General features: G+C 32.9%; 2 protein-coding genes across 5 annotated transcripts in view; one reads left to right on the top strand and one right to left on the bottom strand.

The window, feature by feature from the left end:
* The window catches only part of LOC129808092 (very long-chain-fatty-acid--CoA ligase bubblegum), a 36,506-nt gene extending 27,537 nt beyond the window's left edge, over positions 1-8,969 (top strand). For all 4 annotated transcript variants that reach the window (XM_055857793.1, XM_055857790.1, XM_055857791.1 and 1 more), the window contains exons 5-9: positions 3,678-3,779; positions 3,853-4,845; positions 7,949-8,077; positions 8,139-8,259; positions 8,342-8,969. In XM_055857793.1, the coding sequence (XP_055713768.1) occupies positions 3,678-3,779; positions 3,853-4,845; positions 7,949-8,077; positions 8,139-8,259; positions 8,342-8,418 (1,422 nt within the window). In that variant the 3' untranslated portion in view covers positions 8,419-8,969. The remainder of the gene's footprint in view (positions 1-3,677; positions 3,780-3,852; positions 4,846-7,948; positions 8,078-8,138; positions 8,260-8,341) is intronic.
* On the bottom strand, positions 8,524-22,492 carry LOC129808094 (leucine-rich repeat-containing protein 15). The gene is made up of 4 exons (XM_055857797.1): positions 21,218-22,492; positions 16,034-16,627; positions 13,145-13,351; positions 8,524-9,074 (listed from the first exon to the last, which is right to left on the bottom strand). The coding sequence occupies exons 1-4, from the start codon at positions 22,109-22,111 to the stop codon at positions 8,991-8,993; spliced, it is 1,779 nt and encodes a 592-aa protein (XP_055713772.1). The 5' UTR covers positions 22,112-22,492; the 3' UTR covers positions 8,524-8,990.
* Positions 22,493-22,846: the final 354 nt, after the last annotated feature.

Below are 22,846 nucleotides of genomic sequence, written 5' to 3'. Positions count from 1 at the left end.
TTTACGTTGCTTAGAAGTTCAAATTTTACCCTATCAATTCATTTCTAGAAAATCTTTCTTTCGTCCCGCAAACACAAAATTCGAAAGCAGATTTTTCAATTTTCATTTTACTTTTTGTCAAACTATACAACTTACTTTAATCTTGCATTACATAATCATTATAAAGTTTCATTTGTAGATCGGCATCCTTATAGTTTTTTGGTCCTTCGGTCTGAAAATTTACAAGTAGTTTTCTATATTTCATGGCCTCTGTAGACTGTCTAAAATGATTGTCTACGATTTTTTTTATTTTTTATTTTTCAAATTGATTCAGAAAAGCAAAACTTCTCGGAAATACCATGTACAATATTTTCAATTCAGTAAAAAGTATCTAACTTACGCCTTAACGAGATTATAAAACCATGCTTGTATTGACCAATTCAAATTTTTAAATGTTTTATGGAGGATAAGCTTGGGCTAAATAGGACTCCTAACATATAAAACGTATAAAACGTTTAAGATTGAGACAAAAATTTTAAATTTTTACAATTGCTTTCATGAACCTCTTTAAACGTCCACAGTGTTAAAGCCTCTCTACATAACAGAAGCGATTTTCGTAAAAACTTCTTTTAAAAAAAAATTTTTAATGGAAAAACTTTTATTTAAAAAATGTTGCGATTTTCTTGCAAAATTGCCTATTCACACGACGTATTTCTGTAAAAAATCTAAATTTTTTAACTTAAATTTTCAGCAATGCGGAGGCGATTTTATTTTAATTATAAGCTCAATTTCTACATACTTTTCACTGAAATTTCGATTTAGAATTTTCAGATTCACTGAAATTTCGTATAAAAACAATTTTTGACAAAAAATGTTTCCAATAGAGGCCTTTAAGTATTCGAACAAGATAAATTTGAAAACCAAAAGAAATTTTAAACACATTTTTTTGTTAAAGAGACAAACTTTGTCTCCAGTTCGCTTTTTCCCCTTAACCAAGGTGTTAGGGAAGGTGGAGCTATTTTGCTATACCATTTTTTCGCATATTAAAAAAAAACTAGTCCTCATTAAATTTAATTTTACAGAATTGTTTCTTATTACATTAAAGCCCAGTGTTCTTTAGAAATAAGGTAAAGTACCCTTACTCGACCGGGTTCCTCTAGTCGACCGGTGGGTCAATTTTTGAATATTTGATGGTGAATTTCATCAATTTCTATGAATTTGTCACTGATTCGTATTATTTAAAGAATAATTGACCTATTAATGTTAGATCATACACAAAAATTATAGCAAATATAATTAAATTGAATAAATAAATCTACCGGTCGAATAGAGGAACCGGTCGAATAAAGGGTACTTTACCTTACACAGAAAAAGCGTATAGTAATGTAGCCCCAGAGCTCAAAGTAGCCCTTTCCTCATAAATTTTCAAATTTATGAAAATGACTCGAAAAATATATTTCTCTTCAAGATAGAGAAAAATGGTTTTCAGAACAATTGCAGAGTCGTAAATGTTTGATATAAATGTGCATGCTAATTAAAAATATTTCAGAGTTTGTATTTAGTTAGTTCATGGGTTCTTTTGGCAAAAAGGTAAAGATTGATATATGTTATATCAATCCTAAAGTTCATCCTCCAAAAGTTTCAAAATTAGTCTGAAAAGTACTTAATTTTACTGCATCTAAAATTAATCCAGAAAGTTCTAGAATTCATGCTACAAAATTATTAAAATTTACACTTCAAGATATTCGAAAAAGTTAATATAACATCTTGAAAATGCTAATTTTGCCTACCTTACCTTTTCTAGATGTATTAGGGGTTAAAATTAGCCTTTTCCATGTAAATTTCATCCTTAAAAAGGTAAATTAACGTGAAATTAAGTAGAACATAATTGTATACTACATAAGTGTAGTACTATATAATATACTATATATACAATATAACCCGCGACCCCAATAGGGATAAGCATTAAACATAAAAAAAACATAAGCATTAAACATTAATATTAAAACGGACTAAAAGAATTTCATTTGATGGTCTAACGGTGTTATCACACTAGGATTTTTCACAATTTAATTTTAAATTGAATTCAGCAAATTGAGCATTAAAATTGCTAGAACCACTTCAAATTTTTCATAGCCAGGACACATTTTTGCGAGAAATTTGTTAAATTCAAAAAAGCCGCGCAGATTGCCAGTTTTTTTTATTTTGTCATTTGTGATTTTGTTACATTATTAGAAAAATAAAATGAGTGAGTCCAGTGATGACGAAGAAATTTTTCTATTTTATGTAGGATACATGTTCAATAAAAATGTGTCTCAAGGTAAAAGGAAGAGATTGTGGGCCAGAAAGTGGATCTAAGGGATCCAAGAGAGATCTGCCCACGGATTCATTAAAAAAATGTATGATGATATCGCAACTGGTGATTTTATTGGACACGAGAATTTTTTTCGTATGGCTACTGAAGAATTTGAGGAGATACTTCACATAGTTGGACCTCATTTGCAGAAAGAAACAACGAAAATGAGGGTGTCTATATCGTCTAAAATTGGAATTTGTTGAGCAATTTTAACATTTTAATTTGCTGAGTTGAAATTAATTTGAGCAACCACATTTATCCTATTTTACCATATTTAAACAGGTTGTTTTAGTGGTCCACTTATTAGTTTATATCAATAAATAAGCAAAAAATCTATTAATTCAAATGATTTTTAATGCAAAATAACGCACAGGAACAATTCATCTGAAAATTAAATTGAATTTACAAATTGGGAAATCCAAGTGTGATAGCACTGTAAATTGCCTATAATTGAGAGCTAAATAAAAAAAATCACTTTTGAATATATCTCCTAGATATCTGCAAATTTTTTTTCAACCCTGGCACTGAAAATTGCTGCCGAACATGTTTTGCGTACATTGCGGCGTTTTCGTAACTTGCGCAACTTATTCCAAAGACATTTCCTGTGGATATGCAATTTGTCTATGTCGTAGAAATGAATTTGCGGGCTTTTTAGCAGTACCAAGAATTTCTTTCAAAGCCGAACTCCCTATATCACATTTTTGGTTCTGGTAGCTTTTTTTTTAAATTGCCTTTTATATCACTTTGCAAATTTTAAGAATACTAATACGGTTAAAAAGGTCTTGAAATTGTGTGTAACCTACCTTTATTCTTCCTCCTTATATCATTTATTTATATTAGCCGAAGGAGTTCTTAAAACTAATCTTATTAGGTTCCGTCTATTTAGTGCACTGCACATCCTCTTTCAGTGGAATATTATCCATAACACTATTTGCTAAATGTATTTAGAACATTTCATTGAAAATTTGTCAACAAATTTGCAAAGAACATATTATTTAATTGTTGCATCATTGCATCTTTATCACATCTTAAATAATTTTTACTATGAATTATATCTATTTTACAAACACCAAAGTGGTTTAAAGTGAAAAACGTTATTATTTCCCTCGCGTAAGATTTCATCTTTGGTGAAAAACTAGGTGGAGAAAACACCCAAAGAGACGAAATACGACGATTACGATTGTCTGAATGGGAATAAAACAATCTGAAGGAATGAGATTGAAAATGAGGAGATAAATCATGAAGAATTTTCCAATTTGTCCCTCAGTGAGTGGAAAATTCAATATATAATGTTCATGTCTTGTTTCTCTTTTTTTTGCTCTCTCTATCGCCCTGAATGCAGTGGTCAGAGCTAGAGGAGATGGATGTAGAGGAGTACACAGAGGAGCTGAATAATCGACTGGCAAGGATGGCTATCAATGAGTGCTGTTGCTTGGTGTTTACGGTTCGTGAGATTTATATTTTTCCTGCACTTTTCTTTCTAAAAATATTTATAAATTGGATAATCCTTCTTGCAGTCTGGTACTGTGGGAAATCCCAAAGGAGTCATGCTGAGTCATGACAATATCACGTGGGATGCTTTTACAATTGGAAAGCGTCTACCGGGGATTCAGTATGGCAAGGAGACTCTCATTTCTTACTTGCCACTTAGTCATGTTGCAGCTCAGATTGTGGATATTTTTCTAACACTTCAATTTGCAGTGACAGTGTATTTTGCCGATAAAGATGCCCTTAAGGGGACTCTGGTGAAGACTCTTCAGGAAGCCAGACCTACACGATTTCTCGGAGTCCCACGGGTCTATGAGAAAATCCAAGAAAAAATGCTCCAAGTTGGTGCTCAGAATTCGGGGATTAAGAAAATGATTGCCACATGGGCTAAATCTGTGACCCTTGAGCATCACATGAACATCATTGAGGGCAATCCTTCAGCCAGTTGGCAGTACAAAGTGGCTAAGAATATCATCCTGAAGAAGGTGAAGGAGGCCCTTGGACTCGACAGATGTCAAACCATCGCCAGCGCAGCAGCTCCAATGTCACCTGATCTCAAGAAATACTTCATGAGCCTCGATCTTCCAGTAATGGAAGCCTTTGGAATGTCAGAGACGACAGGAGGACATTCCCTGACCAATCCAGATTCCTACAATTTCAACACGATCGGCCGTCAATTGCCAGGAACTGAGACAAAGATCCATGAGCCAGATGAGAAAGGACATGGGGAGATCTGCATGCGTGGCAGGAATATCTTCATGGGCTACTTGAGTGAGCCGGAAAAGACCAAAGATGCTCTCGATGATGAAGGATGGCTCCATTCCGGAGACATTGGCTACATTGACGATCGTGGATTCCTATACATTACAGGACGGCTGAAGGAGCTCATTATTACAGCTGGCGGGGAGAATGTACCTCCGGTTCATGTGGAGCATCTCGTGAAGAATGAATTACCGTGCGTGAGCAATGCTTTCCTGGTGGGAGACAAGCGCAAGTATCTCACGATGCTCCTCGCACTTAAGGTGAGTACTATAGATCACAAATTATTTTATTTGGAATTTATTCCTTGACTTCTTTTATAAATTCTAATTCTGAATAATAACTAGCAGAATGCTTTGTTAGGAGAGTGCTTATTTTTTTTTAATATTTTAGAGTTGAAAACGAAAAATAACATTTAAAAAAAACTTAAGATTTAACTAATATTTATAAAGAGATAGTCAAAGACAATTTCTCCTAATGATCTTTATAGCAGTTTTCTTGGACAATTGTGGAAAGGAATTTTTCTCGGCTGAAGTATATCTCTTCGTGTTAAAAATTATTTTAAACTTATTTCGTTTAAAATCATAATCTTTATAGTTTCTAGCCTGCTTAAAACAGTTTTATACTTATCGTAATTAAATCATCGTACATAAAAGCTATAGAAAATTCATCGCCGTTCCCAGAAATATTACATATTTATTTTTTTATATTCAATAAACCAAAACTACAGTGTTTATTTCAATATTCTCTTAAATAGAATTTTGAATTTAAATATTAATGGTTCCGGTACACCTTTTAGATCAAGAAGATTCCATTAAGTCGAAATTTGAATCCCTTTCTTTCTCACACACTTTGCATATGTCTATCTGATTCTTTCGCACTCTTCTTCTTTTTTTAAACATCATTTCAAATTCAATTTAGATCAATCGAATTTGGAGTGCCAAAGAATGTGATGGACATTCAATATTCAAAGCGTATGAGAAAGAAAGCGATATGAATTTTGATTTCATGAAATTTTCCTGATCTAAAAGGTGTGCTGGAGCCATGAAGTAAATAATTATTAACTTTCACAGTAATTTTATAGATTCAATTTTCGAAAATATTGTTGTAGATTTGCTTTTAGGCATACCCTGTCTTGGAGATGCTGCACGGCCCTCTTTAGAGGATGAATGCCGTATATTGACAATTTTTCAATTTACCTCTATACTTCATGTGAGCAACTCATACTCGCAACGAAGTAAACCGAATACGGGTCCCGGTTAAAATTCCTAAAGTCAAAAACTTGAAGCAACAAAATTCCGACTATCAAAATCCCATACCCCTAAATCGCAAAAATCCAGAATCTCGAAAGGGCCAAAATTCCGAAAACCAAAAATACGAAGATACCAAATCCAAAATAGGTCAAAATTCCGAATGTGGATTTTCCCTTGAGGTAAAAATTAAAAGAATTACCAAAGAAAACAGAAGTGTTTTCGACTATCTGCGTGTGATCGCAAACAATATGCAATATTTTTAATTTATTTTGCGATTTTGACTGGCACCCTTTTAGAAAACATTTTAATTAATAGTATGCAATAATACAAAAAATTAAAAGCTCTTTAAAACGTTTTTTATGAAATAAATTTTGTTTGAAGAATGAAAGGATCATGAAGCAATATTTCAAAGGATGGATTTTGTCTGTTGCAATATAATAAACAAATAAACAGATCATAAATAAATTTATGATACGTAATTTTTAATCGTCATAAATCTGCATGACATCTGTTGAATATTTAAAAAAAAATATATTGAGCCTGGCAAAGTATCAAATATGATCAATCTATTCAAAAAATATCAAATATGATTCTTAAATTTTTCCAGTGTGGAATTTTTCTTTAATTTTAAAAGAAATATGGAAAATTTTTGAATCCTCAGACCTAATTTTTCTTTTATTATTCTAAAAGTTAGTGTCTCAGATCAAAACCTGAAAAATTAGAAAATATTTTGAACAGTAGGTTTTTTTAATAAATAAATAAAATAAATTAACTGTTATAATTGAATTTTCTCTTCAAAATTATATAAGAAACTCAGAAGTTTAAAAATTTCTAACTCAAGTTTACGAGGTTACAGGTCAATGCAGATTTAAAGTTCGGAAAGGCATTGTCCTCTTCATTACTTTTTAAAATGCTATTTAACAAAAACAATAAGAGTTTTTGATGCTTTTGGGGCTTTCAAATCAAACAAGGTATATCCAAAATATTTCCCATATCTGATTAACACATCAAAAATCACAATCATAATAACTTCTTCACTGTAATTATGTTTCGGAAGTTACATAGCGGAGAAAAGATGTAATAAACAACTTGAAAACATAATAATCTCAAAATAAAATATATAGAACGAATTTAAAAAAAAAATGACATTTTAAACATTTTAAAGTCTTTGATTAAACACAATTAAATTAAAGTTAATAAATAAAATTATGAGGAAATAGTCTCTAGCTTCAGCTTTATTGATTAAAAAAAGGTAACAAATGAAAATTTTGAAAATTCTTGGACTTAAATTGATAATATTTCTTTAATTAAACTTTTAAATTTGGACAGTTAAAAATCAGTGGTTTTTTTTTTTAATGATTTTTGAAAGAAAAAACACTAGTTAAAGATATTTAACTAGTTAGGAGATTAAACATAGTTTAATCTCCTAAAATTTAACTCATTTTTTTCTTTTCAACAAAATCGAAAAAATCTCAAATATATTTATTTTTGCTGACCTATTTCACTTCTGAAATAAATTCTTAAACTTTAACTATTTAATTCAGCTATTGAAGAGTTGATTCATTTTTCTTTATATCTATTTTGAAATATAAACTTCAAGCTTTGGAAACTTTGAATAGGGAAATCTTTGAGTTCGGAATAAATTATTTAACTTAAAGTTTTGAGCTTTCTTAATCTCAGAACTGAAAAAATTCTTCTGTAATATTTTAGGGAGCATTTAAGGCAACTTTTTTACCATACCGCTATTTTGTTGGTAAGGGAAAGATTTCATGCTTCGCATTCTGGCTTCGAACACTTTTTATTTTTGCCATATATTCCTTCAATGAATCTGACCTAGTGACAATAAATTTAAGTCACACATTTCCTGAAAAAAAATTGGTCAGATTCATTAAAGGAATATATAAAATGAAGTACTAGAAACCAGAATATGTGAGAATCCTGAAAGATTTCCTTAATTAATCGTTTCTTGAATAACTGTACCAAACTTAACGTTTTTAAATAGAATTTGCACGTATTTCGAAACTTACAATAAACGAATTTATGTACACCATTGGTACTTGACTATTTATTTGAGATTCCTTAAAATCTCAATTTTCTTTTCCACATTCCTCAGACTGAAATGGACGTGGATAGCGGAGCTCCAAAGGATGAATTGCATCCTGAAACGTTGAATTGGTTCAAACCACTTGGAGTTGATTACACCAAATTGTCTCAGGTTCACGAAGCTGGACCATGTCCCAAAGTAAGACCCAATTTCACTTATTTCTTTTAGCATATTTTAATTTTAATTAAAATTCAACAAGGTACTCAAAGCCCTTGAAGATGGCATTGCTAGGGCTAATAAATTTGCAACGTCCAATGCTCAGAAGATCCAAAAATTCAAGCTCCTTCCGCACGATTTCTCCGTGCCGACTGGTGAATTAGGTAAGTCCAGTTTCTTTTAAAATCGTATTTGTGGTCTTGTTCTTCTTTTAGTGAAATTTGTTGTTTTTTCTATTTTTCAAAGGTCCAACACTTAAAGTGAAACGAAATGTAGTTGTGAATATGTACGAGGAACTCATTGAGAGTCTGTACAAGGACTAAACTCTGTTGGATTGGGTATTTTTTTTTCTGAGAAAATTCTTACCACCAACGCAAAGTGCCACAAAGAAAAACTTAGAATTTAAGCACCAAGTCACAACACAAATAATTACTTAAATAGTTTATTTTTCTTTCCATTTACATCCTTTGCAGTTACTTAGTTCATTCCATGGCTACAAATTTTCTATCTTAAAAAAATACTTATTAATATATTTTGAATGGGGAAAATATTCTTTTTACAATTCTTAGTAAATTTTTTTCTAATATAATACTACTACAGGGCGTTAACTAGATAGATAGAAGCATTTCAAGGGGGTTGTACACTGAATGTTGTAGATGTACATTTGCCACTTAGAAAGAAATTACTTGTTTTGTAAGTACAAAAAAATGCATTAAAGATTGCAGTAGAGAAGGAGTGAAGATAAAGAAAAAAAGTTAAAGACAATTGGAAATTCTTGGCAAAAATGAAAAGAGTGATATATAAAATGTAAGCAAAATGATTCATTGTTAAACTGAAGAGGAGGAAGAGTAATAAATTTTTTATGAGCCTTTAAGATGCTTATTTTACAACATTTTCACGGTTTATAGATGGAATGTTCGTGCATTTGTTGTTGCATGTACTTGTCGTCGATTTCTTCCAGTTCCTGCATGTATTTCTCCTGCAAAGATAAAGGAACATTAAAGGTTTCATCGAAATATTTTTAATAATACAGATATGTGCGGGAAATTCTGACGCACAAGTCTTTTTATTAAAAGCTGACAATGAGAAAATGGAAAAAGAAATGAATGCTTCAAGATCGAGAGATGAATGAAAAAAATTTATATTTGAATTTTTAAAATTTATAAAAATATTAAGATTATTTTGGGCTTTAATCAAGGCTTTAAATGGCTTTCGCTTTTTTAAAAGAGCGCAACTTCTACCACAGGTTATGTGCATAAATTTTTCTTTAATATTTAATTCATTCTTTGTTCTCTTTTTCTTAACAATAAAATGAAATAGAGTAATAAGTAATGAGTTTAAAAGATATTTTACCACAACTACAATTGATGTTCAGAATTATTAAAGTATTTATGAAGCAACGGAAAAGCAATAAAAGTGCCAATTTCCAAAGTTACCGGTTCCCTGCTAAATTGACTTTCCCGGGTTCCTTAAAAGTTGAATAGGTTCTTCGGACTCCCTTAAAATGCATAGGTTTCCCAGGTTTCTTGAAAAATTGTTTGAGATTTTCGAGTTCCCTTAAAAATTGTTAGGTTACCCTAATTTTCTGAAAAAGTGATGGCTTTGCCAGACCCCTAAAACAATTGAACGGGTTTTCCAGGTTCTCTGAGGATTCTTCAGGTTCCTTGAAAATTTGTTTAGGTTCTTCGAGTTTCCTAAAAAAAGTGGTATGGTTTCCCCCCAGGACTCCCAGTAAAATTGGGTGGGTTTTTCCAGGTTCTCTGAAAAATAGTACGGGTTCCCCTGATACCCTGAATTTTTTTAGCTCTCCATGATCCCTGTAAACTTGAATGATTTTTCTAAGTGCCTTATGCCCTAGACACACTTATGACTTAACCCTTTAAGGACTATTGGAACACCGGTGTCCCTTAAAGAAGATAATTTTTCCTGATCACTTATTTTTTTCTTATGTTTGCACATAATTGTAAAGTAGAAGGTTGAAGGAATCTAGGATATTTTTTGTAAGTCTCCAGCTATTTGCTGTATTGAAAATTTTTAAGCTCAAAAATTGCGATTTTTTCAATTCTCATACTGAAAATTTATTTTATTTATTTTTTACACTTCCAGTTTTTTTTTTAAAGCAAAACCGTTTTAGAAAGAGAAAGTACAATACTCAAACATAATATTTTTCATTAGAATCAAAATTATCAGTTATTGGTATCGTCAGACAAATTACTTAAAATTTTTAGGTATTTTTGGTCCTATCGTTCATAGAGTCAAAAAAATACACCAAATTAGACTTTGTTGGCCTTTCGAAGGTTAGATGTAAGATGTTTGACAAAATTTGTTTATCGATTTAATTTTTATTGGTGATTTTCGGTCAACGAAAACTGTCTCGTCCTTAAAGGGTTCAGCCGAGAGACGAATTAGTGGAAAATGAGGGAAATGTAGTTTAACCATTATTTCTAATAAAATTACGCTAAGCCGTCTCTCGGCTAATCCTCAGGTCTGTCAAGGCCCTTAAAATATTTTACGTGTTCTCCGGATTCCTTAAAATTTTGTATGCGTTCTCCAGGTTCCCTAAGAATTTGTATATGTTGTAATTTAAAATTATGGGACGCATAAAAAGTGCGAATAAGCCGTTTTGTGTCCATGAACAACCTTAATGTAAAAGAGATTATGACAACTTAGAAATTTATCGTTAATTGGATTGTTCAAGGAAAAAAATCATCAGTACAATAAGTGTTTATGATTAAACTTACAAATTTCGCAATAAAACTCGAAAACTTCGGTACATAATGGCCACCGTTAGGGAAGATTCTACCAGAAGAAGGTGAACAAAACATGAAGAAGTAACCTCTGTGAGGATTAAAAGCCGATTTTGTAAAAATTACCGGTTTAGAAGGATTACCAAACGTAAAGAGTAAGTATCCAAACGGAAGTGTAACTTGTTATTTGATTACTGTTAAAGAAGATGTGCGAAAAGTCCTGAGATTTTAGGAAAAATATAATATATAATTTGAATCGATGTATCCCTGATTAATATTTGAGGATCCGACATGGTAAAGAATTTGATGTCTTAAAAGTTAAGAATTCTCTCCTTGGTACACAATTAAAGACATAAATCTTATCGGTGGTAGTGGTAATTTCAACGTATATGGCATAGTTGCTTTTGATAGACTGGCGTATGACCTATGGGATCTTAGGTAATATAGACCAATTTATTAACAAGGATGTTTTTGAACAAGCTATGTAATCATACGTAGAAAAGAATTTGCTTTACGTTAGAACGTTACAGTCAAGCTAATTATCCTAAACATGCTAACAATAACAATTAAAAGTGGTTCTAACAGAACAAAATTGATTTTCAGGAGTGGGCAGGATGATCCAAGGATCTCAGTCCTGTTGAATTTATAAGAAAAGTTTTACCGCAAGATATTCATTCAAATGTGACAGTTAGAACGGTTTTGAGTATATATCCAGACTATACATATAATGCAACCACAAAAGAATGGTGCCAAAATCTGATTTCCTTAATAAACCATCGTTATCTAGCATTTTTTTTTCTAAAAGTTACTTAACTAAGTACGAAATTTCATTTTAAAAGTTTAATTTTGTAAGATTGCAATGGAAGTAGAAACAGAAAACCAATATTTCGTATAATAGGGTAATCTATTTGAATGACATTTAATATGCCTTATTGAGATCTTTAATATTGTACTTAATTTGCGATAGCAGTACACATTATTTCTCAACAATTAAAATGTATATATAATAAGTTAATTTATTATTGTTATATCGTATGCAATAGGAGAATGCTTCTCCGATTATAAATCGGCATAATCAAAAACAATCTAAGGGCTTCAAGTCTGGTATGTACCCTTTCGCAAGCAAATAAATAAAATGATTTCAAATTTTCGTCAAGCACAATTGATTTAATTTTTCTTAATATGAATTCCGAAAATGCTATTGTATAATCCCAGTAAAAGTTCAATTTCCTGAAAAGTTTACTCATCCAATAATGCTTTCGTTTTATTTGAACGTGAAAGCTCATTTCGTTTTTAGATATTTTTCAATCAATAATTTTTTATCACTTTTAAAATTCGTCATAAACTTCTGTCTAAAATGTCTTTCCCTGGTTTAAGCGAAGGGATTCTTGAAACCTTTAAGTAATTGTCTCTTATTGTATATTCTCTAGAAATTGAACCTGGCGGACGAATAGCTTGATGTTATTTTTCTCAAAACCCGAATTTTCCTATTCTGTTTTTTAACAATTGATTGTTATATTTCAGCACTGACGGCTTATAACCCCATTCTCTTTTTCAAGTCGAACAATATGAAAATATAATCTCTATTTTTCTAAAGAGCTCTCCCATGTTTTCCTGAAGTATCGAAAGCTTTTTGTACAAAAAAAAAAATAAAAACAAAAAAACAAAAAAAATCATTGTGAAAATCTTCTCAATGAATCGCATGAGGATAATTGGATAAATGGCGAGATCAATTGTGGGGCAATTCCTGGAAACAATTATGACCAAATATAGTTTCTATCTTGAAGAAATTGTTATCCTGAGAGAAAATCTTGTGTTGTGCGATGGGGAAGGGTATGAGATTGGGCACAGGAAATTCTCGTTATTGTTCTATAAATAATTGATTTAATATATAATCGAGAAATCAACACAAATTAATTGGCTTGAAGAGGTTGCGATGGATTTAGGGGGTTGAGGGTGGAAATTGCCAAAAGGGAATTTCTCTTTTTTTTTCTCTTTGGAAAATCCTTCTATTGCTCCTCCTCAACCAAACTCAGTTTCTTGCGGATATTTTCCACCAGACATTACATATGGTGGAAAATGGGGCACCAGAGATGTTCCCCACAAGCGTCAGTACTAATCTCCAGAACATCAATGGAAAGAACATCATGTGAGATGCTCAAGAGACATGAGCAATTTCTCAGGGTGGATTCAGAGGGTTTCGTTGTTTGGTAAGATGCGGGGGGAGATGGGGATGGACAAATGGGAATTAATGTGGTGCAATTAGGCGGGTGATGGAGGGGAATATTTATGGTAAACATACGTGCTGAGCTCTGCGTAACTCCTCACTCTGACGCTCAGATTTGATCAGGATAACTCTGCAAACTTTCGTAACACCAAACACAACAGCAACACCAATGATGATCCACAGTACTATCGCCTTGTAATCAAAATTATCAATTCTTGAAGGTAAATTAGACAGAAGATAGTCCTGGTTGAAGCCCATTTCAGATGACGCGGAATTTTGTGCCTGAAATTACGACAAATTGGACATTTATCGCTAAAGATTCTTTAGCGTTCTTTTTTCAGACGATATTTCTAAATGGAAATTATAGATAAAAGATTTTTGAATTTCTTATGAGATCATTATTCTGCATAGAAGTTAAATTGACTAGGGGGAAGCGGGGCACTTTTGAATTGGTGCAACTCTAAAATTGGGCTCTGTTTTCCCATTTAGCTTAATTATATCAATAAGGTACAATTTTCATTTAAAAATAGGAGAAAAACTTAATTTCAAAGCTGTCTCAATTCAAATGTGTCCAACTTCCCCCTACGATAAGCTTGTCTTAAATCCCAGACTATGTAAGGGCCTTGACAGACATGAGGATTAGCCGAAGGACGGTTTAGCGTAATTATATTCGAAATAATGGTTAAATTTCATTTCCATCATTTTCCACTAAGCTGTCTCTCGGCTTAAGTTGTAAGTGTGTCAAGAACCTAATCCTAAGTAGAATTCTGTAACCGAATGACATTAATATATGACAAAATTTATTATTTTATTTGATAAATTTGGAAAAATTATAAAAAAAATTAGATTCACATTAATTACTGAGAGTTTCACAGAGCAACTTACAATAACTATCTGATGTTTACAGGCCTTTAATGTTATCTTGTTCTTGAATTTACCACCAAAATTTACCATAAGACATTCTCATAATGTTACATAATTCCCTTACTGTATAAATCATTTTTAGTCCCGCTTATTCAGAAGTTATACCCAAATTAAATTAATAATTTCAAATTTTAGATATAAAATACAAGCAGCCAAAATGAAAAATCCATTAGTGGTTCAAACTTTCTCATGATTTGAATAGACTACGTTTCTGATAAAACTTGATCACGCTTGTAATTACGTATCCTGACACGAGATTAAAGCTTTAAGGTTTATCCTTCTGGCTTGACATATACATTCTCAAAATATGCAAGGTTTTCAAGAAAATTCTAACTTGGGTCTGTCAAATTGGCTCAAACTTTTTTTTAAATTACTGCAATTGTTAGCTGTTTAGAAAATCCAGACCTTTAGGAACCGGGCTAAATCTCTAATCTAATATCTTGAACAGATTTAGGGCTTAAGCCGAGAGAGGGCGAAGCAGAAAATTGATAGGAATGTAAATTTAATCATTATCACTGCTCGAACTCAAAGAGGGCAGTTATTATTATCGTGTCGGTATATATTTTTTAGAATGTAGTCATGCTGCCCATGGTGAAAGAATATGCTAAGTCCATAGTGGACCGCCCAGGAGCGCCTTTCCCGTGATGTGGATGCTTCGTCCGTGCCCCCGGAGTTTTTAGGCAGAGGCAGTGCATTTTTATTGTATTACGTTATATCAGAGTGAAAATGCCTTTTTTTAGACATTCAGTTGCTTGGACAGGGCGAGACTCGAGCTTCCAACTGTGCGAGTCGAGTTAGAGATTTCACCAGCTCAAAACCCAACGATCTTGCCTATTGTGCCACTGAGATCCTCAAAGCAGTTATATAATCCACGTCTTTCAACTTGTGAAACGGTTAGAGGCCAAACGGTAAGAGATATCGATTTCCGGTACACGGCGACCCTCCCCCCATTAGTCAACATTGTCTAGGACAGTCTATTGCTTTTCAAAAACAGTTCCTAGAATGTTTTTTTTTCCATTTTGGAATGCATTTTGGAGGTAGTCAAGGCGAATATTTCGTCCTTAGACATTTGTGTCGGAAAAATATTTCGATATAGAATTTTCGAAGGTCAAAATTAAACTACTTAGGAGGGTTCATTTGTCAACCGCTTTGCTTAATTTTGCATGTTTTTGAAAGGTCTTGTAATTTCCATTTGCATCAGACTTAATGGGTAATGAATCGGTAATGTATCTTTCTTAAATATATAGTTGGACACCTATGTTCGAAAACCATTTTGATATCGAATTATCAAGGGTAAAAGTTTAAGCATTTTGGAGCACCTACTTTTCAACCGACTTAAATTTGGATTTTTTTGAAAGTTTTTCAAATTTTCAATCCGACTGCATCGGCATTAGTCGATAGTGAATCGGTAATATACCCGAAAATAATTTACCTTTCTCGGATTTACTTTTTATTTGTTCGTATGCTTGTTACTCATGCTAAAATATTCAAAAACTTACTTTTCTTAAGCAATTTCTTAATTTGTTTTTTTAATTTATCAATTAACTTAATCGGTAGTAAAGCGGTATGAACCCTAAACGCATCCGGAACGATAATACACGGATAGCTGTTTCTTGTAAGTTCAAACGCTCCGCAAAGTTGTTGAGACGCCTTGCTCTCTATTTTTTCATCAATTTATATTCTTAGTAATAATTTTGAAGTAATAATTTTGCCTAGTTTGATACAATTGAAAAACAAATTTGTATCATATATTATTGGAACGCTGAGACACAATCTGCATAAACTTTAATTAATATAGCACAAATGTTTATAAATCAATTAATTTTCTCCATTGTAAATTTTATGAATGTTTCATTAAATTACAATCAAATTTCAAAATTAAATCGAATTATTCAATTAAAAGCATTTCATGATAGCTTGAGCAGAATCTCTATATTAATCAATCCTTATCACTTGGGTTGTTATATTGGAATTGGTCCAGTCTGAGTAAATAGTGTGAAAATGAATAGGATGGGAAAGAGATATTGGAAGTTCACTCACGTGCCAATTGTTAAAATTTCCACTCTCGTCCTCGAACGATTTGTCCACCTCCCTCAGAAGGATGACACTCCTATTCTGCCCATTTTCCTCATCCACACACTCAATCCCAGCCACATGGTGGATTTCCGATGAGTGGCTCGTAGCCGTGACGAGATAATCCCTTCCCAGTGCTATCGAATCTGGCTTGGTCATCATGGCCAAAATGAGCCAACTGCAGTACCAGGGATTTCCCTCTACAATCACTCTGTCCACAGCTACAAATTGCGCAAAATCCAGACTGTGATAATGATTCCCACCCAAATCCAACACCTTCAGTGGAGATCCTATCGAAGATAAGAAATCCAGGCGACTCAGTCGATTCCTGGAGAGATCCAGCACAGCAAGATCCTTCAGACCATCAAACAGATCACTGTCGATGGTAGAGATTTCATTTCCAGACACATTAAACACTCTCACATTGGGTACAAACTCCAGGAGCTCATTCTCGAGTGCAGTGAGATGGTTGCTAGCGAGGATTAAATGTGTCACAGCGGTGAACTCCCGGAAGATGTATTTGCTGAGCTCGGGAATGTCGTTGTGGCTGATGTTGAACACCTAAAAAAACATACTGATAAATCTTCTCAATTCACCAACGTTTTTGCAGAACAAGTGCGAGAGATTCACTCTTAGATTACAATGCAGGTGATGCAGGTGAAATATTTCAGTCATCACAAATATCCATTGAAGTGCTTTTCTTTGAACTCTCGTAGGGATTATAAACTTGGAATATGGGCAAAATCTAGTGAAAGATATTATAGAAATAATGTGAATGTATACCATGTAAGGGAAGAGCACCAGCGCAGCGATCGGCAGTGTTCCTCGGATCGTCAGGTTAATACCGTATCGTTGCTCCAAATAAAATGAATTTTTAAAAATTATTAGCTACTTTTTACTATTTAACTCTTACAAGAATTCTTTGCATTAGCTCAGATTTAATTTATAAAACCAATTTTCTGTGAGAGACCTGATTCAATTCGTGACGATCCGAGGTACAGAGTGCAAGTTTTCATTAACAAATATTTTTTATTACTTAATCATAAATATTTAAAAATGAAATGAACAGATATAGATAAATGGATAATTAATAAACTAATTAACAAAAACAAAGATATCAAAAAGTGTTATGGGGCTTATATTTTCAACTAAATATGGAATATGTCTGTAAACATTCCGATCCGTGGTGCTCTTCCCTTACTTCTGATACCTTTTAGGTACTTTCACAAACGATATGAAAAATCTTCAATATCCCTACATCATTTTCGACTATTATCTGTCCCTTGGGTAAAATTTATTTCATCGTTCAAGCTTGCAAAAGACCTATGTAACATTAGTTCCATTCGCCAGTTCTGTAAAGGTAATTCAATATTTTTATTATTATTTTTGTTTTTAATGAAAACCCCCGATTTCAAAGAATCATTTTAAAATATCTGATAAGAAGTACTAGCTTAAAAAGTATCAAATTTATTTAAACCTTTAAACCAAAGGTAATTTCAGAATAACGGAGCTGTAATGGAAATACCAAACTCCTTATGATTTATTTAATTTCAGGAGAGATCCTTCACCACACGTCTGAAAAGGCCAAGAGCTCCTGACCTCAATTTGAGAGTAACATTGTAATATTCAAGTCATTCTTTTAATTTTTTTTATATTGAGGATTGCTACTGAGTAATACCTCTGCATGTCCCTCTACATTGATGTTGAAAGATTTCACTGAATGTTAATTTTGTGTAAAAAACAGATTGTGAAATAAACAGAGGAGTACAGTAGACTCTCACTCAATCGACTCTTTTTCAATCGGGCGAAAAATTTTGTTGACAATTTTCATGTTTAATTATGAAGCTAATTTGCTCAAATTCGCTGTAGTTCTTCCTATTTTATCGTGATTATTTATAATTGAGCGATTTTTGTGGAATTTACAAAGGCTTTGACGCCCAAATCTATCGATAAACCGGATGACATTTTGCCCCAAATGCTCAATTGGGAGAGAGTCTACTGTAAAAAAATTAATTTCAAAGTTATTCGGAGGGCCCACCTTTAATGAAATGCAGAAAATTTCGATACAAGTTTGGAATAGTATATAGACAAAGCAGCATAATCATGAGTTTTTAATTCAGAATTAGAAATCCTTAATTATAATAATACTAAAAATAGTATATATTATATATTAATAAAACTTAAAAATTTTTAAACTTTCTTTGACTTCGAATTGAGCAGAAAATTTAGTTTAACTTATATTTTTTCTCTAAAAATATTTTTATATTAGAATATTACAATGCTGTTACAGTAGTTTATGTTCCGCCCAAAAATACTTTTAGGACACACCCCGTTAAAGAGTTGGATGATTCTTTTTTTTATTATTTAGAAGATTACGAAGATTACTATATGGCACTTTAGAATCAGAAGCAAGAAATTTACTCAATTCTACCCGTAAGAGGGCATTGTCCTGTTCCTCAAAAAAATTTTAATAGTGGGATCAAAAAATATTGAATTCCTAGGTTGTTATTCTAATTTTAATTATATCACTTGTCACACCAAAAATACTGAAAAATTTTATTTTATTTTTTTGACTAATTAAATTTTTATTTTTACAAAATGTTTTAGTCCAACTAGTTCTTTGATTGGCTATAGCTTGAGAGCATTCAAAATTCGAGCCATTTACAAACACGATAGATAATTTTGCAGAATTAATTATTTAATTACATGCATAGTGTTTTATTAACCAAATGAACTAATATGTAATTTTACCATTTATTTTGTATAATTGTATTTTATTCGAGGACGTAAAAAAACATATTTGACCATAAAAATTAAAACAAAAACTTGTGTCAATAATAAACGGATGAAAATGCTGAAACAATAGTAATAAAACATTTATTCATGCTGAAAGCAAAGTTTAAAAGTAAAATGTCATAGAATATAGGGGAAAGAGGCCTACCTTCGGACGATTCAAGTGTTGAACAATTCATTCTTTTCATTATGTTTTTAATTAATTTGGCCTATTAGTATTTTTTAGTAGATAGTCCGATGCTTCAAATTAACTACAATGAGCCATAGGTCAAACCAGTCAAATCCGTCAAATCCATAAGGAATATAGAGAAAAGATTGAGTTGCTCGAAACTTGGGTCTTCTGAAAGTAGCGTGCTTTCCGCTACTGATCCTTCTGAATATTATTTTTTAAAACATTTTTTAAAATAAAATTTGAAAAAATTAGCATTTTGCATACTGTTTCGAAACTTTACAATTAATTTGTTGTAAATAATCCAATATAGGGGAGACCGGGGTAGAATTAGCCAAGCATGGTGTTAGGCAGTAGGATGTTATTACATGGTATTGAATCAACATTGCTAAAATTGTTTATAACTTCCTTATCCTTTCTCTCCCATGAATATTTCCTTATTTTTGCACATTTGCAATGTTACGATTTTCGTTTAACTTTTAAGTTCCATCCTTAACTATCTATTTTTGCCAAATAATTGCCCCATTTAGTTTACGCTAAAATAACTACCCAGAGAGCACAATCAGTCGAAAAAGCACCGTTTTCAGCATATTTAAGATTACATAGCCGGTCATCAGTTCTCAAACAAAAAGTGCTAACCAAATATATGGAGATGCCACTACCTTGCAAATGTCGTTTTAAGCTTAGCAGAATTCTACTGAAATGAAATCGGTTAGCATTTGGTCATTTGATGCTTGCTGGGTAATGTAGAAATCGATTTTTTATTGCTCGAACTCTAAGAGAGAGCAGTTATTTGCTTTTTTTTCAACTTGTCACCGTCCTGGGATTTAAACGGTAAAGATCGGAGGCAGCCAAAATCCCGAAAGTCAAAATCCCGGGCGCTAAAATCCCGAATGTTCAAAATCCTTATATAGAGAATAATGTGCAGAATAAATTCCAAAAACACAGAAAATTTCACATTGCCTCCAGCAAGCACGGGTTCAATCATGGGAGTAGCTGTAATACTCTTAAGAATTCGGGATTTTGGTTTTCAGGATATCGGCGTTCGGGATTTTGACTTTCGGAATTTTGGCTTTCAGTATTTTGACCAGACCGGTAAAAGATAGCTACTTCCCATCTTCAGTGACCCCAAATAAAAAACGTTATCTCTAGACATTTTTTTTCTTTTTCACTCCCACTCTCTTCTACCTCTCCAAGACCATATTTTCATTCAGTAGGTGGAAGTGGGGCACCTTTGAAAGTGGGGCACATTTGAAATTGGGATTTTTTACATATTTTTAAATAAAATTTAGTCCTATCGTGATATAATTTAGCTGCACAAACAAATTGAGAAGCTAAATTACTTTTTGTCATGGCTCAGTTCCACTTAAACATAGGAGAAAAATCTCAATTTCAAAGGTGCCCCACTTCCTCCTATTTCTCAAAATTGATCCTTGCAATTTCGCTCATTTTTTATAATAACAACTTTTATAATTTAATTTATAAGTTAAGGGGTGATTCTGTAGGGGGAAGTGGGGCACCTTTGAAACTGGGGCACCTTTGAAATTGGGATTTTTCACCTACTTTTAAATAAAATTGAGCCTTATCGTGATATAATTTAGCTGCACAAATAGATTGTGAAGCTAAATTATATCACGATAAGGCTCAATTTTATTTAAAAATAGGTGAAAAATCCCAATTTCAAAGGTGCCCCACTTCCCCCTATACATTTTTGTAAACCGCGAGTGGTAGAAACGGAAACATTGATTTACAATCACTACGAATTTTTCCCTAAGGGCTTCAAAATTTCCGTTTAAAAGACCATGAGTAGAATACTAAAAAATGGACTTGAGTTTAATAATGACTAAACTAACATTTTAATTCCATTTAGAGTATTATAGAAATTTGACTGATTTTTTTTTTGAACTGATTAATCGTTTTCTTTTCAATAAATATTTTGAGTGTAGAATACGATATTACATCCTAATAAATTTGCCGGAGAAAAAAACAAGCTTTTCTTCTTTGATTACCAACAAACGTCACTCGACATCTATACAACCTAGGAAAGCTTTTGATTTCAGAATGGAATTTTCAGTAAAACCTGTAGCTTTCCATACGACGTCAAAGTTAAGACTGTGAGCCTGAGATAAATTTTGATTTTTATATTGCTGATAAAGATTTTAGGCCACATGAATCATTTGCAAAGTTACCTCGAGACTCTCCAATCCTGTGAATGAAGTCTCAGAGAACTCTGTGAAATTGTTGTAGCTCAAGTCAAGAACTTTGAGTTCGAGATTCCTTTTGAAAGTGCCCTCAGACAGGAATTCCAGTTGATTGTGACTGAGATTGAGGTGCATTAGACGCGGCAGGTTAGCCACTAGTTCTGCTTCAAAGACTGCCAGTTCATTTCCTTGTAGGTGCAGGGATTTGAGATGACTGTTGCTGACAAATGCAAAGAAGTCAATGTATCGTATCTGATTGTGATGGAGTGATAGGTGAGTGAGCTTGTGAAGGCCCTTGAAGGTGTACTCGTCAATGTGAGTTATGAGATTCTTGCCCAAATTTATGTACTTGAGATGAGGTGTAAACCTAAAGGTATTCTCCTTCATAACCCCAATGAGGTTTACAGCCAAATTGAGCCGAGTGAGATTTGGGTATCTGCGAAAAGTGTTCTTGTTGAGTTCTCTAAGTTGATTCCTCCTTAAATCAATAATCTGAACAGCTTCGAGATCATGATCGCTCCAGGACTTCACCACTGAAATGTTATTCCTAGTGAGATTGAGTACTTGGAGACTATTGAGGCCATTTAGGGCATAATCCTGGACATTTTCCAGATGACAATCCGTTATTTCAAGCGAGACGAGTGCTGAAGTTCGTAGGAACAGAGCATTGGGGAGTTCTGGCACGTGACACTGATTAATAACTACATCATCAGGCTGCAAATTATGCTCCCGGATACTTTTGACATCCTCAATAGTGCAATTGGTAAAGCTGATAGTCCTATCGCTGACCACGTGTCGAAATTGATGATTTCTGGCACTGGCATTGGCACACAATAGGAGGAAATTCGTACTAATTAGCATAAGATAGTTAAACCTTTCCATGGTAACTTTTCACACAACACTCGGAAAAACTTCACATTATTTTCTAAACACTTAATTTTTTCTGTGCTCTTGAACTCAGGGGAAAAAATTATTTTTCACTGTGATCACAATTGAGGCGAAATCACAAAAGAAGTTGCAGAGATGAGTGAAAAGTATGTGGGGAGAGATAAGTTTTCCGTGGTGATCGGTGTGGTTTAAAATTAAATCTCAGCACCGCAGAATTAATGTGGCTGAGACAAACAATCCCAAACACTTGATGACAAAGTGATATTCCACATAATTTACGACTTAATTTTTCTACACTCTACAAACCCGATAAAGTCATTTACTAAACTCCCTCGAGACACTCACAAGATACACTCTTTCTGCTGTTCAAATACAACACGGTTTGTAACAAGGGGAGAATCATGCGGAGAAACCAAAGACAATTGTTCGAGCCATGTTTCGTAAAACCAGAAATAAGTAAAAAAAAAATAGAGAAGTTAGGCCTTATATTAAACTTTATGAATGAAGATGGTTTTTATACCGTAATAGGGAACAGTGTCCATGCTTGGTTGGTACGATCCCCAGCATCGAACTAGGGGAAAGTCCTTAGTTTTTAAAATATATCGCGGTTCACATTTATCAGAAACATAGGAAAAATTTAGTTATTACAAAGTTTGGAATCGTACGAAGCATGGGCACTTTCCCCTACCGTTGATGGACTGACCTAGGGTTTGGTGATCTTCAGAAGCC

This window comes from Phlebotomus papatasi, chromosome 3 (genome assembly GCF_024763615.1).
Source record: "Phlebotomus papatasi isolate M1 chromosome 3, Ppap_2.1, whole genome shotgun sequence".
Lineage (NCBI taxonomy): Eukaryota > Metazoa > Arthropoda > Insecta > Diptera > Psychodidae > Phlebotomus > Phlebotomus papatasi.
Note: the sequence above shows the minus strand (reverse complement) of the source record. Positions and strands in the feature narration are given on the sequence as shown.

What these genes read in the sequence shown, in the direction of transcription:
- LOC129808094 (XM_055857797.1), bottom strand. Translation starts at nt 22,111, where the DNA reads ATGGAAAGGTTTAACTATCTTATGCTAATTAGTACGAATTTCCTCCTA. An exon ending in GAAATTTTAACAATTGGCAC is followed by an intron (nt 13,352 to 16,033) that starts GTGAGTGAACTT and finishes TCGTAATTTCAG; the next exon opens with GCACAAAATTCCGCGTCATC. An exon ending in AGTTACGCAGAGCTCAGCAC is followed by an intron (nt 9,075 to 13,144) that starts GTATGTTTACCA and finishes TTATCTTTGCAG; the next exon opens with GAGAAATACATGCAGGAACT.